The sequence below is a fragment of the Oncorhynchus gorbuscha genome, linkage group LG13 (assembly GCF_021184085.1).
Source record: "Oncorhynchus gorbuscha isolate QuinsamMale2020 ecotype Even-year linkage group LG13, OgorEven_v1.0, whole genome shotgun sequence".
NCBI classification, from domain to species: Eukaryota; Metazoa; Chordata; class Actinopteri; order Salmoniformes; family Salmonidae; genus Oncorhynchus; species Oncorhynchus gorbuscha.
Window position 1 is genome coordinate 25,571,452 of NC_060185.1, and position 19,118 is coordinate 25,590,569.

At 44.9% G+C, this 19,118-nt stretch overlaps 1 protein-coding gene across 10 annotated transcripts in view; it reads right to left on the reverse strand.

The window, feature by feature from the left end:
- LOC123992620 (RNA-binding protein Musashi homolog 2-like) overlaps positions 1-19,118 on the reverse strand; it is a 358,445-nt gene that overhangs the window by 169,228 nt on the left and 170,099 nt on the right. For all 10 annotated transcript variants that reach the window (XM_046293916.1, XM_046293915.1, XM_046293914.1 and 7 more), the window contains exon 7: positions 4,182-4,230. In XM_046293916.1, coding sequence (XP_046149872.1) covers positions 4,182-4,230 — 49 coding nt within the window. The remainder of the gene's footprint in view (positions 1-4,181; positions 4,231-19,118) is intronic.

The window sequence follows — 19,118 nt, forward strand, 5'->3', positions numbered from 1 at the left end:
CCTCACCTCCTGACCTCAACCCCTCCTTCACCTAATCCACAGATGTCCATCTGTCTCCCCTATATCAACACTATATCCCTATATCCTCCAATCGGTCCAACACATTCCAAAGCCACTCTGTCTTTCTACAGATCTCACTCCTTACTATACTATGCGTCTGATCTATCATGTCTTTCATATCTCAATGTTCAAAATGTTGAATCCAACATATCGTAATAATATTACATTGTGATATGCGCTTGTGCCTGTGTGCGTGTGTGTGAGTAAACGGTGAGCTCTTTTGTGTAGATCCAGTGAAAAAAAGGAAAAACATGCCAGTAGGCTTTAGTGTGGAGCCAGCGCTCTGTCTTTGGAAAGTCCTCTGCTTTAGAGAGAAGCCTCCCCGCTAAAACCAGATAAGGCCTGGAGATAAGAGGGGGAGATAAATGCAAGCACGCGTCCGGCTCTGCCCACTATCAGCAGTGTTACCAGACCACACAGACCCTCTTTGTTCTGTAACCCTTTCCTCCTAGTCAACCCCCAAAACGCCTGGCCAAATCCCTATCAACACATCACATGATGGGAGAAAGGGATAGAGGGGATGGCAGGCCAATTAAATTCACAGTGAATAAAACAACCATATAGGGTCAATCTAACAGGGTGTAAGTGTTTGTGCATGATTCTATAGAGTTATTATATACAGTAAAATTCAACAGTCTGGACACATCTACTCATTCAAGAGTTTATCTTTATTTTTACTATGTTCTACATTGTATAATGCTGAAGACATCAAAACTATGAAATAACACTTATGGAATCATGTAGTAAGCAAAAAGTGTTAAACAAATCAGCCACCCTTTGCACTGATGACAGCTTTTCACAGTCTTGGCATTCTCTCAACCAGCTTCATGAGGTAGTCACCTGGAATGCATTTCATTAACAGGTGTGCCTTGTTAAAAGTTAATTTGCGGAAGTTATTTCCTTAATGCGTTTGAGCCAATCAGCTGTGATGTGACAAGGTAGGGGGGGTGGTATACAGAATATAGCCTTATTTGGTAAAATACCAAGACCATATTATGGCAAGAACAACTCAAATAAGCAAAGAGAAACGACAGTCCATCATTACTTTAAGACAAAAAATGGAGCGTTTCTTTAAGTGTAGTCGCAAAAACCATCAAGCGCTATAATGAACTGGCTCTCATGTGATCTGCCACAGGAAAGGAGGACCCAGAGTTACCAGCAATAGGCAATTAACTGCACCTCAGAAAGTAGCCCAAATAAATGCTTCACAGAGTTCAAGTAACAGACACATCTCAACATCAACTGTTCAGAGGGGACAGTGTGAATCAGGCCTTTGTGGTGGAATTACTGCATAAACAAAACACTACTAAAGGTCCACCAATAAGAAGAAAGTTCAATGTAACTACAGTGTTGCTTATCCATCTTCATTCAATTCTAACTGTTTTAAAGTCAATGATGGCCTCATGGTGAAATCCCAAAGCGGTTTCCTTCCTCTCCAGCGACTGAGTTAGGAAGGACGTCTGTATCTTTGTAATGGCTGGGTGTATTGCTAGACCATCCAAAGAGTAATTCATAACTGCATCATGATCAAAGTGAAATTCAATGTCTGCTTCTTTTTTAAAAACGCATCTACCAATATGTTCCCTTTTTTGCGCAGCATTGGAAGACCTCCCTGGTCTTTGTGGTTGAATCTGTGTTTGAAATTCACTGCTCAACTGAGGGACCTTACAGATTAATTGTATGTGTGAGGTGCAGAGGTGAGGTAGTCGTGTAAAAATCATGTTAAACACTATTATTGCACAACGAGTGAGTCCATGCAACTTATTATGTAACTTATTATGCAAATGTTTACTCTTGAACTTATTTAGGCTTTCCATAACAAAGGGCTTGAATACTTATTGACTCAAGATATTTTCATTTGTAAAAACAAATCAAAAAACATAATTCCACTTTGACATTTTGGGGTATTGTGTGTAGGTAGGTAAGTGACAGAACCAAATGTGGAAAAAGTCCAGGAGTGTGAATACTTTCTGAAGGCACTGCCAAAAAATCAATACAAATAACAACAGTGCCTGGATAGGGCGTTTGGCCACCACGAGCCACCAGAAGAGCTTCAATGCGCCTCGGCATAGATTCTACAAGTGTCTGGACCTCTATTGGAGGGATACAACACCATTGTTTCACGATACATTCCATCATTTGCTTTGTGCCGCTCCAGAATCTCCCATAAGTATTTAAAGTTTTAATGTAAAGTGCACAAGTACAGTGAAATGCTTTTCTTGCCAGCTTTAACCCCAACAATGCAGTAATCAATAACAAATGTAATACAAAAAATAACAAGGTAGATCAAAAACACAAGGAATTAAACACGAGAAAGTAGGTAAGCATATTATATACAGGGTCAGTCAGTTCCAGTAGCATATTTCCAATGTGCAGGGATGCTGGATCGATAGATATGTATTGGGGTAAGGTGACTAGGCATCAGGATATAAGATAAACAGAGTCGGAGCGTATATGATTGTATGTGAGTAAATGTATCTGTCTATTGTGTGTTGGAGTGTCAGTATGTTTGAGTGTGTAGGGCCCGGGAGTGTGCATAGAAAATAGAAAGGGTGAACTCAGTCTGTGTAGCCATTTCGTTAGCTAATTCGTTAGCTATTTCGTTAGCTATTTAGTTAGCTATTTAGCAGTCTTATGGCTTGGGGATAGAAGCTGTTCAGGGGCCTGTTGGTGTCAGACTTGATACACTGTCACCGCTTGCCGTGCGGAAGCAGAGAGAACAGTCTATGGCTTGGGTGGGTTGAGTCTTTTAACATTGCCCGGGCCTTCCTTTCACATAGCCTGGTAGAGGTCCTGGATGGCAGGGAGATCAGCTCCAGTGATGTACAAGGCTCGCCCCACCACCCTCTGTAGCACCATGCCATCAAAGGTGGTACTATTGCCATACCAAGCAGTGATGCAGCCGGTCAAGATGCGCTCAATGGTACAACAGTAGGACTTTTGCAGATTTGAGGGCCCATGATAAACCTTTTCAACTTCCTGACGGGGAAGAGGCACTGTCGCGCCTTCTTTACCACTGTGCGGGTGTGTGGACCATGTTAAGTTCTTAGTGATTTGGACACAGAGGAACTTGAAGCTCTCGACCCGCTCCACTGCAGCCCTGTCGATGTGGATGGGGGCGTGCTCGCCACGCAGTCGTGGGCGAACAGGGAGTACAGGAGGGGACTAAGCACACTCCCCTGTGGGGCCCCCGGGTTGAAGGTCAGCGTGGTGGAGGTGATGTTCCCTACCCTCAACACCTGGGGTTGGCCCGTCAGGAACTCTAGGATTTAGCTACAGAGAGGTGTTCAGTCCCAGGGTCCTAAGCTTGGTGACGAGCTTGGAGGGGACAATGAAGTTGAGCGCAGAGCTGTAGTCAATAAACAGCATTCTCACATAGGTATTCCTCTTATCTAGGTGGGTGAGGGCAGGGTGGAGAGCAATTAAGATTGCGTCGTCTATGGATCTGTTGGGGCTGTTTGCAAATTGAAAGTGGATCTAGGGTGTCTGGGATGATGGAGTTGATGTTTGCCATAATCAAGCTCAAGCTCTTCATGGGCAGTAGTCATTGTGCCATGAGATTGTGATCATGTTGGGATTACAGACTGGGACAAGGAGAGGTTGAAAATCACTGTGAATATGCCTGCCAGCTGTTCTGCGCATGCTCTGAGAACGCGCCTTGCTCAGCAGGTAGCCTAGTGGTTAGAGCGTTAGACTAGTAACCAAAAAGGTTGCAAGATCGAATCCCCAAACTGACAAGGTAAAAATCTGTTGTTCGGCCCCTGAACAAGGCAGTTAACCCACTGTTCCTAGGCCGTTATTGAAAATAAGAAGAATTTTATTCTTAACTGACTTGCCTAGTTAAATAAAGGTAAATATATATATATATATATATTTACCTTTATTTAACTAGGCAAATATATATATATAAGTGTTTCCTTTATTTTGGCAGTTACGTGTACACAGTATATAGTGTATATATAAAACTATGGGCTATAACCTATAGTCAGAGGCCATTGACCATGAATCCACTGCATGGAGAATGAAACTATTCTTTCACACACTAACATCCATGGTTCAACACCAATAGATAGCAGGGTAATAAGCACAACATGAGGGAGATAGTATGTTGACTGACTTACCTCTGTGTCTGTTAGTCGTTTTGTCAAACATAAGCATGGCGTCCTCCACCTGCAAGACACAAAAAGAGGAAGAGATTAGTCTCAATAAAAACCAACTGAAAGAGAGGAAGACAGAGATGGAGACAGAGATGGAGACAGATGGAGAGGGAAGGACTGTGATTAAAAGTGAAAGACAGACAGACAGACAGACAGACAGACAGACAGACAGACAGACAGACAGACAGACAGACAGACAGACAGACAGACAGACAGACAGACAGACAGACAGACAGACAGACAGACAGACAGACAGACAGACAGACAGACAGACAGACATATCGCCGTGTGACATATGTCCCTAGATGTGTTGAGTGAGTAATGACTGTGTTGTGTCGTCACAAGGTCAAGAACATGCTGGACCCTGAGAGAGGATTAGTGTGTGAGTATGCAAGGACACGAGTGACAGTGCCAAATCAAGCACAGCAACAGAATCATGATTTGGAGATAGGTGGACACACACATAGGCTTTCTATCTCTCTGTGTCATAGACACACATTCCAGCAAATGCCTCATAAAACCACACACACAATCCAAAATATGGCAAAAAAACACACTCTCCCTCTCAGGTGTACCTGAGACCCCGCCCCAACCCCCCTTCCACACAGAGCACTATAAATACAGAAATGTTGTGTAAAGTACAGTCTCCGTCTTGCCTACTAAAAACACTTTAGCTGTGTTTGAATACTACCCGCACTAACCATATTATTTGTGAGGTGAATTGAGTATTTACAGTTGAAGTCGGAAGTCTATATACACCTTAGCCAAATACATTTAAACTCAGTTTTTCCACAATTCCTGACATTTAATTCTAGTAAAAATTCAATCTTAGGTTAGTTAAGATCACCACTTTATTTAAGAATGTGAAATGTCAGAATGATAGTAGAGAGAAGGATTTATTTCAGCTTTTATTTCTTTCATCACATTCCCAGTGGGTCAGAAATTTACAGACACTCAATTAATATTAGGTAGCATTGCCTTTAAATTGTTTAACTTGGGTCAAAAGTTTTGGGTAGCCTTTGTCATGACGTTGGCCTGGGGTTAGGTTTATGACAGTCATAAATACCTCTTCCCCCCTTTTTCCTCTCTCTACCCTACTGATGTGAAATTTGAAAACCCCTTGGTTAACATAGAGATTCTGGGAACATCAGAAGGTGGGGGGAAATAAACTATATTCTGGTAATCCGACCAATTGAACATATGCGTGGCTACTTAATGAATATGATGTTCGGTTGTCATCTGGGACATTATCCTCAATGATAGGATGACATAAACTCTACAGTGGAAAGTCTACACATCAGAGTTATCGGATTCACATGGAATTGTTGTTCAATTTAAATGTTTGAATATAAAATTATTGGTGAAAAGATTAAATGTAATTTTAGTTTCCAAATGAGAGATTTGGGTTTTCATAGGGTTAGGGCTCTGCTCAATCAGTGGCCCGCCCCTGTGGAGAGTCATGGGTTATACAACTTTTCAGACACACCCTTCTCGCTCCACTATATAAAGCCTTGATGAAAATGTAACCTTCTGTTCCAAGTACGTGAGGTCTGTAGCCTCTGCGTTAAAAGGACTAACATGTCAACTACAGAACTAAGCCAACCTCAGCGTGAGCTTTGGTTGCGAATGGTGTGAACTTTGAACTCTTATTCACTACAGAAGTGATACCTCCTAGCCGTTGAGTTAGCAACAGCTGCTGCAAACACGGGCTAGGAAAGAACAGACACAGAGTCTACCACACAATGACATTACTACAACGTATCCAATTGACCACCAGAGACATTCTCCAAAGTACAAAGGACTCGGTTTGGCAACACGGCCTTCCGTCTACCACCAACCTACCGAAGCGCAGCTCAGAGTAAATATTTATTGCATTTTCCTTTTCCAAATGGCCGGTAATTTAGAATGCATAAGATACTGTATTTACGATAGCACAGCTTCTCCCTTTGTCCCTCAGTCTTCCTGCTCTTTCACTCAAACCCAGCCCTTTTCTTTTGTGTAACCAGCTGTCATATCTGTTCCGTACGCTAGTGACGTTTTCCTTTATGACGTCATTTGTAATCAAGATATGATTCATTCTTTGTATATGTAATTCTGTGTGATTAGTTAGGTATTTAGTAAATAAATAATTAAACTCAATTTTGTATTGCTGATTCAACTTGTTCGCCAGGGTTCAAGAAATTACAACTTTCAGATGAGACTGAATTAAGATGACGATTAATATTGACTGCTATTGATGTAAAATATTACTAGGTCTTTAAGAGTTTATTCGGAAGATAACAGCTCTATAAATATTATTTTGTGGAGCCCCGACTCTCTAGTTAATTACATTTACATGATTAGCTCAATCAGGTAATATTAATTACGGAGAAAGGATTTTATAGAATAGCATGTCATATCACTTAATCCGGCATAGCCAAAGACACGACACCTTCCACAAGCCTCTCACAATAAATTGGGTGAATTTTGGCCCGTTCCTCCTGACAGAGCTGGTGTAACTGAGTCAGGTTTGTAGGACTCCTTGCTCGCTCACAAATGTTTTTTCAGTTCTGCCCACAAAATTTCTACAGGATTGAGGTCAGAGCTTTGTGATGGCCACTCTAATACCTTGACTTTGTTGTCCTTAAGCAATTTTGCCACAACGTTGGAAGTATGCTTGGGGTCATTGTCCATTTGGAAGACCCTTTTGCGACCAAGCTTTAACTTCCTGACTGATGTCTTTAGATGTTGCTTCAATATATCCACATCCTTTCCCCTCCCCATGATGCCATCTATTTTGTGAAGTGCACATGTCCCTCCAGCAGCAAAGCACCCCCAAAACATGATGCTGCCACCCCTGTGCTTCACGGTTGGGATGGTGTTCTTCGGCTTGCAAGCGTCCCCCTTTTTCCTCTAAACATAACGCTGGTCATTATGGCCAAACAGTTCTATTATTGTTTCATTAGACCAGAGAACATTTCTCCAAAAGGTACGATCTTTTTCCCCATGTGCAGTTACAAACTGTAGTCTGGCTTTTTTTATGGCGGTTTTGGAGCAGTGGCTTCTTCCTTGCCTTTCAGGTTATGTCGATATTGGACTTGTTTTACTGTGGATATAGATACTTTTGTACCTGTTTACTCCAGCATCTTCACAAGGTCCTTTGCTGTTGTTCTGGGATTGATTTACACTTTTTGCACCAAAGTACATTAATCTCTAGGAGACAGAATGTGTCTCTTCCTGAGCGGTATGATGGCTGCGTGGTCCCATGGTGTTTATACTTGCATACTATTGTTTGTACAAATGAACGTGGTACCTTCAGGCGTTTGGAAATTGCTCCCAAGGATGAGCCAGACTTGTGGAGGTTTACATTTTTTTCCTCTGAGGTCTTGGCTGATTTCTTTTGATTTTCCCATGATCTCAAGCAAATAGGCACCGAGTTTGAAGGTAGGCCTTGAAATACATCCACAGGTACACCTCCAATTGACTCAAATGATGTCATTAGCCTATCAGAAGCTTCTAAAGCCATGACATCATTTTCTGGAATTTTCCAAGATGTTTAAAGGCAAAGTCAACATAGTGTATGTAAACTTCTGACCCACTAGTATTGTGATACAGTGAATTAAAAGTGAAATAATCTGTCTGTAAACAATTGTTGGAAAAATTACTTGTGTCATGCATGAAGTAATGTCCTAATCGACTTGCCAAACCTAAAGTTTGTCAACAAGAGATTTGTGGAGTGGTTGAAAAGCGAATTTTAATGACTCCAACCTAAGTGTATGTAAACTTTCGACTTCAACTGTAGTATGCTTATTGGTCATAGTATGGATATAGTTAGTATACCAAATGTCCCCGGATGTCGTATTAAATTCACCAAAATACCAAGTATACAAGGGCCCATAATGCAATTCTTCAGAAAATGGGTGTGGCTTTACAACGTTTTCAGATTTGAAGAAAATGGCGCTAAATATGCAACTGAAGTCCGACAACAGCGCATTCAAATTCATTGATTTAACTAATTATGACAAATGTTAAGAAAATGTTGAGCAATGTAATAAAGTTATGACGTTTCAAATCAGTTAATTTACGTTGGCTGACAATTTGTTAGCTACGCTATCCTTACAAACCGCATAGCATTACATCAGTGTGTACCGGTATGTTACCTAACATTAGGTCACGAATACATCAAACTTGCCAGGCAGTATATTAACTATCTGCTATCTAACTAACTACCCAGCATTTATTGACTTGATTATTCACATCATTCTTAGCTAAGTGGTATAGTCGTTGCGCGTTTCAATGGATATTGATAATTCATCTCCGATTTCAGAGCAGTCTAGTCTGAGTGTGTCAGAGCGCACAATAACTGATGAATTTACAACGCTCAACAGCCATTGAATATGTCCGGTGTCAGTAAACGTTGGCAAAAAAAAAGCGGAATTAAATTGTTGCCAGCAGCACAGTTACAGTCACCAATGATCTGGATAACATGTAAACAGCCTAACCAGCTCTGCTAGGGCGAGTAAAATGGTCAGAGTGTTCTCTCATTTATGTCTGGAAGTAGCTAGCGAAAGTTACCCAGTCAGCTTGGGTGCTTGACTGCCTTTGCCCAACTCATCGGCCAGAGCGTCCAGTGAGCACCCTGAACGCTCCGAGAGCGAAACACTCTGAATTTACAAATAGACAATCTGACAATGCTCTAGATTTACAAAAGCCCAAAGCGTACTCTGGCACTCCAGATTGAATTTACAAAAACACCAGAAATCGTAAAATGTTTCACTGGTCATTTGTTATGCTATGACAAATGAACTAATAGTATATAGTATGTAGTATATACTCATTAAGTATGTAGTATACAGTATGTCAGTATGGGTATTCGAACACAGCTTATGCTTCAACTCACCCTCAGTACTACCTTCCCTTCCCCAGAAGGCACGCATCAATCTCTCTTCCACTAAGAGCCCTGTTGCTATAAGCCATAATCATATTCATCAGGCTCAATCAGCTACAATGAGGATTCATCTGGCTGTCTGTCCCCCTGATGGAGATAGACACTAATCGCCACTACCACACACGGAACACAGAGGACATACATATAGCCACACAAACATATATTTATGTGACAGTGTAAAAGTGGAGCATTGTGTTATTTTCAGGAAGACGGCATCCCTGAGACCTAGACCACTGGTGGTGTGGCTGCCTCACATACAGCTGTTAAGTTAAGAGAGGGAGAGAAATGGCTGGACACAGCAGGATATGTAGGTGAGGGGGGGGGGGGTCAGACCTTTAAATGTTGCTATGGATATGTAGGGGGTGACGGAGCCCGCCTGGGCAGTGTTCCCCAGTCACTGTTGCTAGGTAACAGTGTGTGAGTGAATATGAGAGAGAGAGAGAGAGAGAGAGAGAGAGAGAGAGAGCGAGAGAGAGACCGAGAGAGAGAGACAGAGAGAGAGAGAGAGAGAGAGAGAGAGAGAGAGAGAGAGAGAGAGAGAGAGAGAGAGAGAGAGAGAGAGAGAGTGTGCATGTGCGTGTGTGTAATAGTAGAGGTGTAGAGCTGTCCCAGCCAGCAAATGATGGGAGGGGACAGCACCAGAGGCTGCCTAATTTGTAACTGTATGACTGGATAAAGGCCACAGTTGCCAGCACACACACACCCTCTCCCCTACTTCTCTACACTGGTGGCTGAGGCTCTGTGTCACCGTGTAACAGTATGGTACGGAGTATTACTGCCTCACTGCAGCTGGGGAGGCTCTCCTTTTGTTTCCCTTCACCCTCTGTCTATCCCTGCTAGGTGCAGTGGTGTAAAGTATTTAAGTAAAAATACTTAAGTTGTTTTTGGGGTATCTGTGCTTTACTTTACTGTTTATAATTTTGTTTATAATTTTGACTACTTTTACTTCACGAAATTCCTTAAGAAAATATTGTACTTTTTACTCCAAACATTTTCCTTGACACCCAAAAGTACTTGTTACATTTTGAATGGTTAGCAGGACAGGAAAATGGTCCAATTCACACACTTATAAACAGAACATCCCTGGTCATCAAATCAAATTGTATTAGTCACATGCTCCAAATACAACAGGTGTAGGTAGACCTTACAGTGAAATGTTTACTTTCAAACCCCTAACCAGCAATGCAGTTTAAAATCCCTTCTGTCATCCCTACTGATCTGGCGGACTCACTAAACACACATGCTTCGTTTGTAAATGATCTCTGAATGTTGGAGTGTGCAACTGGCTATCCATAAATGTATTTTGAAAGAAAAGAATGCTGCTGTCTGGATTTCTTAATATAAGGAATTTGAAATGATTTATACTTTTGACACTTAAGTATATTTTAGAAATTTACATTCACTTTTCATACTTAAGTAAGTTTTTACTTTTACACAAGTAGAATTTTACTGGCTGACATTTACTTTTACTTGAGTCATTTTCTATTAAGGGATCTTTAAGTATGACAGTTGGGTACTTTTTCCACCACTGGCTAGAGTGTGTCGCCCTGAATTCATTCAATCAGAAATGAGCCTGACCTTTTACTTGTTAGCCCTGGCGCATGTGCTGCGTGTGTGTGTGTGTGTGCTGCGCGTGTGTGTGCTGCGTGTGTGTGCTGCGTGTATGTGTGTGCTGCGTGTATTGTGTGTGCTGCATGTATTGTGTGTGCTGCGTGAGTGTGTGTGTGCGTGAGAGAGGGGGAGAGAGAGTTATGAGGCAAGAGCACTGTCCCCAAAGAGGGTACGAGGTTCAGATCGATGCAAAGCGGCCACTTTAGCAACCATTTGCACCAAGTAGCATCGTGACGGACATCTCCTAATGCATTCAGATGTGCCGAGGAATTAATTAGCCAGCTCTCACACACACCCAACCACCCACACAGGGCAACAGCTCAATCACTCTTCTCTGTATGGCCTCTGGCTCCAGTTAAAAGCCCCTGTGTCAGAGTGTTAAACCTGAGCTGGTCGGGCTACTCTGACATTAAACGCCATTACAGCTAATTGGTGCAGCCACCGCAGCTTTTACTGTCCGTCCAGCGATCTGCAGAGAGGGCTTAATACAGAGACATAGGCCAGGCACAATGACTAATGTCATCATAATGCCTGCTTTATGACGGCACACAGAGAGCTGCACCTGCCCCTGCTGCTGTTAAAGTGCTTTCAAATGGAGTGAAGCTACTAACTGGAGGGGGACAGTAGTGGGTGGATGTAGAGGGGTAGTGCAGTGAGGAGAGGAGGTAGGGGGGTAGAGCAGTGAGGGGAGGAGGTAGGGGTGTAGAGCAGTGAGGGGAGGAGGTAGGGGGGTAGAGCAGTGAGGGGAGGAGGTAGGGGGGTAGAGCAGTGAGGGGCCATCCCACATAGCCTGGTTCTTCTCTAGGTTTCTTCCTAGGTTTTGGCCTTTCTAGGGAGTTTTTCCTAGCCACCGTGCTTCTACACCTGCATTGCTTGCTGTTTGGGGTTTTACGCTGGGTTTCTGTACAGCACTTGGAGATATCAGCTGATGTACGAAGGGCTATATAAATAAATTTGATTTGATTTTTGAGGGAGGTGGAGGTGGGGTGGGTAGAGCAGTGGGGTGGAGGGGGCAGGGAGAGTAGAGCAGTGAGGGGGTGGAGGTAGGGTGGGTAGAGCAGTGGGGGGGTAGAGCAGTGAGGGGGTGGGGGTAGGGGGAGTAGAGCAGTGAGGGGGTGGGGGTAGGGGGAGTAGAGCAGTGAGGGGGTAGGGGTAGGGGGAGTAGAGCAGTGAGGGGGTGGAGGTGGAGCAGTGAGGGGGTGGGGGTAGAGGGAGTAGAGCAGTGAGGGGGTGGGGGTAGGGGGATTAGAGCAGTAAGGGGGTAGAGGTGGAGCAGTGAGGGGTGGGGGTAGGGGGAGTAGAGCAGTGAGGGGGTGGGGGTAGGGGGAGTAGAGCAGTGAGGGGTGGGGGTAGGGGTAGGGGGAGTAGAGCAGTGAGGGGTGGGGGGTAGGGGGAGTAGAGCAGTGAGGGGTGGGGGTAGGGGGAGTAGAGCAGTGAGGGGGTGGGGGTAGGGGGAGTAGAGCAGTGAGGGGGTGGGGGTAGGGGGAGTAGAGCAGTGAGGGGGTGGGGGTAGGGGGAGTAGAGCAGTGAGGGGGTGGGGGTAGGGGGAGTAGAGCAGTGAGGGGGTAGGGGTAGGGGGAGTAGAGCAGTGAGGGGGTGGAGGTGGAGCAGTGAGGGGTGGGGGTAGAGGGAGTAGAGCAGTGAGGGGGTGGGGGTAGGGGGATTAGAGCAGTGAGGGGGTAGAGGTGGAGCAGTGAGGGGTGGGGGTAGGGGGAGTAGAGCAGTGAGGGGTGGGGGTAGGGGGAGTAGAGCAGTGAGGGGGTGGGGGTAGGGGTAGGGGGAGTAGAGCAGTGAGGGGGTAGGGGTAGGGGGAGTAGAGCAGTGAGGGGGTGGGGGTAGGGGGAGTAGAGCAGTGAGGGGGTGGGGGTAGGGGGAGTAGAGCAGTGAGGGGGTAGGGGTAGGGGGAGTAGAGCAGTGAGGGGGTGGGGTAGGGGGAGTAGAGCAGTGAGGGGGTGGGGGTGGGGGTAGGGGGAGTAGAGCAGTGAGGGGGATAGGGTAGGGGGAGTAGAGCAGTGAGGAGGTAGGGGTAGGGGGAGTAGAGCTGTGAGGGGTGGGGGTAGGGGGAGTAGAGCAGTGAGGGGGTGGGGGTAGAGCAGTGAGGGGGTGGGGGTAGGGGGAGTAGAGCAGTGAGGGGGTGGGGGTAGGGGGAGTAGAGCAGTGAGGGGGTGGGGGTAGGGGGAGTAGAGCAGTGAGGGGGTGGGGGTAGGGGGAGTAGAGCAGTGAGGGGGTGGGGGTAGGGGGAGTAGAGCAGTGAGGGGGTGGGTGTAGGGGGAGTAGAGCAGTGAGGGCTATCATGCTCGCACACACACAGACTTGAGGACTTCAGGTGACTAGTTGGCAACCCCAAAAGTGAAAGGGCCACAACGTTTGGCCAACCAGCTTGAGATGCCACTACGTTATGCTCCTAATATAAAACACATTTAACCATTAGGTTTCAGATTAAGACATATGAACCCTCAACCACCATGGACTGTAAATCAATATTCTGGTCGAAATCAAACATATAAAGTCACACACACTCACCTATAAGTTATGCAGCAAAACATTTCTTGGCAGGTCTCTCAATTAAAGCCGCCAACATTTGTTGCTGACACTGTTCCCTGCTGCCAATTTCTCTTTCAGGTGGTTGAGGTAAATTTGTTGACAGCATGTTTTACTTACGCTGGAAATATAATTGGATATCAGGAGCTTTTTTTAAGAACTGCAAAAAGTATTACCGGAGGGCCTGAGGGAATAAAAGCTTGGGGAGGCAGGACGCGCTGCCTGGCAGACAGACACAGGTAGATTGTGTTTCCATCCAGGGGATAATGGAAGGAATGCTATCCAACACTTAGTTAAATTCACCAGGACCACTGGGACAGTCAGACAGACCAACATCTACCGCCTGTAATTCAGCGAGATGCTACGTTTCACTTCCTTACTGAGGAAAACAGTGACAAGAAAAAGTACCTCTTCCCTATCCCACCAGACGCAATTATAATAACTACGCAAAATGATAAACGTGCACACATTTCTTTTTTTTTTAAATGTATCAGCCAAGCTAAATAATTTAGCTAAGGACAAAAGCAGCAAAGTGTTGTGTGGCTGGGAGTGTTGTAGGAAGCAGCGGGTGAAGGCTGAAATTCAAGGCTTGGTTTAATGAGTTTTGACCAAGTATGTACAGTGCCTATAGAAAGAATTCACACCCCTTGACTTTGTACCCCACACTTACAATTATCTGTAAAGTCATTCAGTGGAGCAGTGAATTTTAAACAGATTCAACCACAGGAACCAAGGAGGATTTCAAATGCCTCGCAAAGGACACCTATTGGCAGATGGGTAAACATAAAAAGCAGACCTTAAATACCCCTTTGAGCATGGTGAAGTTATTAATTACAATACACCCAGTCACTACAAAGATAAAGGCGTACTTCCCAACTCAGTTGCCAGAGAGGAAGGAAACCTCTCAGGGATTTCAACATGAGGTCAATGGTGACTTTAAAACAGTTACAGAGTTTAATGGCTTTGATAGGAGAAAACTGAGGATGGATTGCCAACATTCTAGTTCCTCCACAAAACTAACCTAATTGACAGAGTGAAAATAAGGAAGCCTGAAAAGATTCAAAATATTCCAAAACCAGCATCCTGTTTGCAACAAGGCACTAAAGTAATACTGAATACAAAGTGTTATGTTTGGGGTAAATCCAATACAACACATTAGTGAGTAACACTCTCCATATCTTCAAGCATAGTGGTAGCTGCATCATGATATGGATATGCTTGTAACTGTTAAGGACTGGGGGGGTTTCAGGATAACAAAGAACAACCTGGTTCAATCTGCATTCCACCAGACACTGGTAGATTAATTCATCTTTCGCCAGGACAATAAACTAAAACACAATGCCAAATCTACACTGGAGTTGCTTACCAAGAAGACAGTGAGGCACATTTCAGTTTGTCAGTGATATGTATGCCAAGGAACTTAAAACTTTCCACATTCTCCACTGCTGTCCCTGTCAATGTGGAAAGGTACACTGAAACAAGTGTGATGGGAGAAAGGTAGTCATATACAATGGATTGCAAAGTTGCAGTGCAGAGGCATCGATAGTGGGAGAGGGAGAGAGAGAGAGTGACACCCTCATCGATCGATCACTCAATTAATGACAGGGGGCAACCGCCTACATCTCAGGGACGGAACGGACCATGCTGCCAGACCACTAAGCAAACATGGCCAGGATAGAGAGGGGAACCTATTAGCATAGGAGAATTGGAAATGACAGACAGTGTCAGGGCTCAAACCCATCGCCTGTAAGCAGACTTTCATCGTTTAACTGCCTCACTTTCTATTGTGTGAAATCCTATATACTGCATTCAGAAGAAGAATAGTGGCTACATGGGATTCTGTTTGTAGCTGGCAACTGCAACATGTAGGAACGCCCATATATGAGTAGCTAGTTTCCTTGCACTCCAATCTGGACTGTGATGTGACAGAGGGAGATTGGTCCCCTTGCTCTGTAGCAGCCAGCCACCTCACGCTTCATTCACTTTTATCACTGGTGATTAAACAAGGAGCTCTGGGCTGCACCACTCTCTGTGGAAAACAATGCAATTAATGTCGGCCGCATCAAAACAAAACAGTAAAACGGACAGGATACATCTCCTCTGAGGGCTGGGAGGAAGGATGAGCAGTATGTACCAGACTGATTCAGGGTCCCATGGAAAACAGTGGAACTTGCTGCTGTGTGTGGTACACAGTGCTGAGAGCCAAGACAATGCACAGGTATTAATAGGAGAGCAGATTACTTAAATTGTAAGAGAAGTGGTTATGCTTGAATACAGCACGTAGACGAGCGGTTAAGAGTGTTGGGCCAGTAACCAAAAGGTTGCTGGTTTCGAATTCCTGAGCTGACACATTCCAAGATGGCGTAGCAGTTCAGACATCTTTCTCTTTGTCTTGTCGTGTCCTGTGTATATATCTTTTTTTCACCTTTGTATATATTTTTTATATTTTTAACCTCAGTTTCAAGAATACTCTCCTGCAACGCGCCTCACCCAATGTGGTATGAATCTGCTATTTTCTATACTTTAGAACCAGAACCCCCAACAGAATCTAGCCAGCTAACTAGCTACTAGCTAGTAGTCAGTTAGCCACTGCTAGCGGTCATCAATTCACCCTAGCCTGGTCATCTACTGCATGTCTGCACTTCGCGATTAAACCCAGAGCATACCGGACTGCTTATTCTCCGTTTTCCTAAAGTTTCCTACTGCAAGCTCTGAACCTTTCACCTGGACCATTGCAGCTAGCTAGCTGCTATCCGAGTGGCTACCCCCTGGCTAACGTCTCTGTCCCGAAGCAAGCACCAGTGAGCCTGGAACTAGCCTCGTGCTAAGCCCATCCTGGCTAGCTGAAGAGGTCCATCAGCCACTTCTTGGGCTACAATACATATTTTGCCAATTGACCTGGACCCCTTTACTGCCGACACGGTGCCCCACTGATTTCACCACGACTGGTCTACCGACGTAATCCGCCCGAGGGGTTTCAACAGGCTCCTACGTCCCCAAATTCCCTGCAGCACAGATAGGCCAAGCTATGTAGAGTGATCACCTGCAGCCAATGATGGCCAAGCGGGGCATGTCATCACGAATCACATGAGTCGGATGTTGGTCTTGACCTCCGCCGAACCCCTGAGACTGACTCACCGTACCCCTGGGGTTCGATCGAACCCAGGTTAAGAACCACTGCTCTAGAGACAAAACCTCTCTTATCGTCTCTCAATGCCTAGGTTTACCTCCACTGTATTCACATCCTACCATACTCTTGTCTGTACATTATGCATTGAATCTATTCTTCCGCGCCCAGAAACTTGCTCCTTTTTGCACCTCCACTCTATTCCGACAAGATAAAACTGCCAAATGGGGCGGAGTTGCAATCTACTGCAGAGATTGACCGAACTCTGCAGGCTTACTATCCAGGTCTGTGCCCAAACAATTTGAGCTTCTACTTAAAATCTACCTCTCCAGAAACAAGCCTCTCACTGTTGCCGCTTGTTATAGACCACCTTCTGACCCCAGCTGTGACCTGGACACCATATGTGAATTGATTGCCCCCCATCTATCTTCAGAGCTCGTACTGTTAGGTGACCTAAACTGGGAAACGCTTAACACCCCGGCCATCCTACAATCTAACTAGATGCCCTCAATCTCACACAAATGATCAATGAACCTACCAGGTACAACCCCAAATCTGTAAACAAGGGCACCCTCATAGATATCATCCTGACCAACCTGCCCACTAAATACACCTCTGCTGTCTTCAACCAGGATCTCAAGTGATCACTACCTCATTGCCTGCGTCCATAATGGGTCTGCGGTGAAACGATTACTCCTCATCAATGTCAAACACTCCCTAAAACACTTCAGCGAGCAGGCCTTTATCATCGGCCTGGCCCGGGTATCCTGGAAGGATATTGACCTCATTCCGTCAGTAGAGAATGCCTGGTTATTCTTTAAAAGTGCTTCCCTCACCATCTTAAATAAGCATGCCCCATTTAAGAAATATAGAACCAGGAACAGATATAGGCCTTGATTCACTCCAGACCTGACTGCCCTTGAACAGCACAAAAACATCCTGTGGCATACTGCATTACTATCAAATAGCCCCTGCGATATGCAACTGTTCAGGGAAGTTAGGAACCAATATACACAGGCAGTTAGGAAAGCAAAGGCTAGCTTTTTCAAACGGAAATTTGCATCCTGTAGCACAAACTCCAAAAAGTCTTGGGATACTGTAAAGTCCATGGAGAATAAGAGCACCTCCTCCCAGCTGCCCACTGCACAGAGGCTAGGAAACACTGTCACCACCGATAAATCCACGATAATTGAGAATTTCAATAAGCAATTTTCTACAGCTGGCCATGCTTTCCTCCTGGCTACCCCGGTCAAAATCCCTGCACTCCCCACATAAACTTGCCCAAACCTCCCCCATTTCTCCTTCACCCAAATCCAGCTGATGTTCTGAAAGAGTTGCAAAATCTGGACCCCTACAAATCAGCTGGGCTAGACAATCTGGACCCTCTCTTACTAAAATTATCCGCCGCAATTGTTGCAATCCCTATTACTATAATGTTCAACCTTTCTTTCGTATCGTCTGAGATCCCCAAGGAAAGCTGCCACGGTCATCCCCTTTTTCAAAGGGGGAGACACTCTATACCCAAACTGTTACAGACCAACCCTGCCTTTCTAAGGTATTCGAAAGCCATTGAACCTCGTCTGGAGGTTTGTTAACACAGTGTCCAAAGAAGGGCCAGAAGTATACAGAATGGTGTCATCTGCGTAGAGTTGGATCAGAGAATCACCAGCAAGAGCAACATCTTTGATGTATACAGAGAAAACTGTCGGCCTAAGAATTGAACCCTGTGGCACCCCCATAGAGACTGCCAGACGCCCGGACAACTTGCACTCCGATTTGATACACTCAACCCTGAGTAGTTGGTGAACCAGGCGAGGCAGTCATTTGAGTAACCAAGGCTGTTGAGTCTGCCAATAAGAATGTGGTGATTGACAGAGTAAAAAGCCAAAAACAGGCAAAAAACTGCAGGAGATTCACTCGTGTTAAATCTGCATTTGCCAGTTTATAAAAGGGAGGCCAGCACCAAGACGTCATATCGTCAAATCTAGAATAAGAAGCCAAGCGGAAATCTCTACACAGAGCAACACACTCCCTTCCTACACCCACATATGCTGCCCTGGAGTATGGCTATTCTCAGTCCCAGTATAATAGGGATTAGGGTATATTATCACCTCATCATCACTAAGGCCTGGCACTTACAGGAGCTGCAATGTAAATGTATGTAAATCTGCACACTTCCCTGACAGCCTAAACATGAGAAACAGATCAGATTAGGTTCTGCAGGCAGCCCACAGATAAGCTTATTACAAGCTAAAAAGGTTTAATTATCATTTCAGTTGAACACTACAACCAAGGGTTTCAGCTGTGTGTGTGTGTGTGTGTGTGTGTGTGTGTGTGTGTGTGTGTGTGTGTGTGTGTGTGTGTGTGTGTGTGTGTGTGTGTGTGTGTGCGTGCGTGCGTGCATGCGTGCGTGCGTGCATAAATTAACAAGCGACAGTTTCTGCTCTCTAAGGACAATTCCAGTATATGATATAGAGTAAAACAGACCTTCCAAACATACTACTTATTATTAGTAGAGAAAATGTACTATACAGTACAGTTACTTTAGCCTTGAGGGAAAACATAACGGACTTCTACCTACAGTAGTGTCTACTTCTTGGCAACAGAACAGAACTGTGCGTGCATGCAGGTACGCGTTTGTGTGTGTGTTCGCCCCTCAGCTGACACAGGGGGAACATAACCTGATCTGGAAACA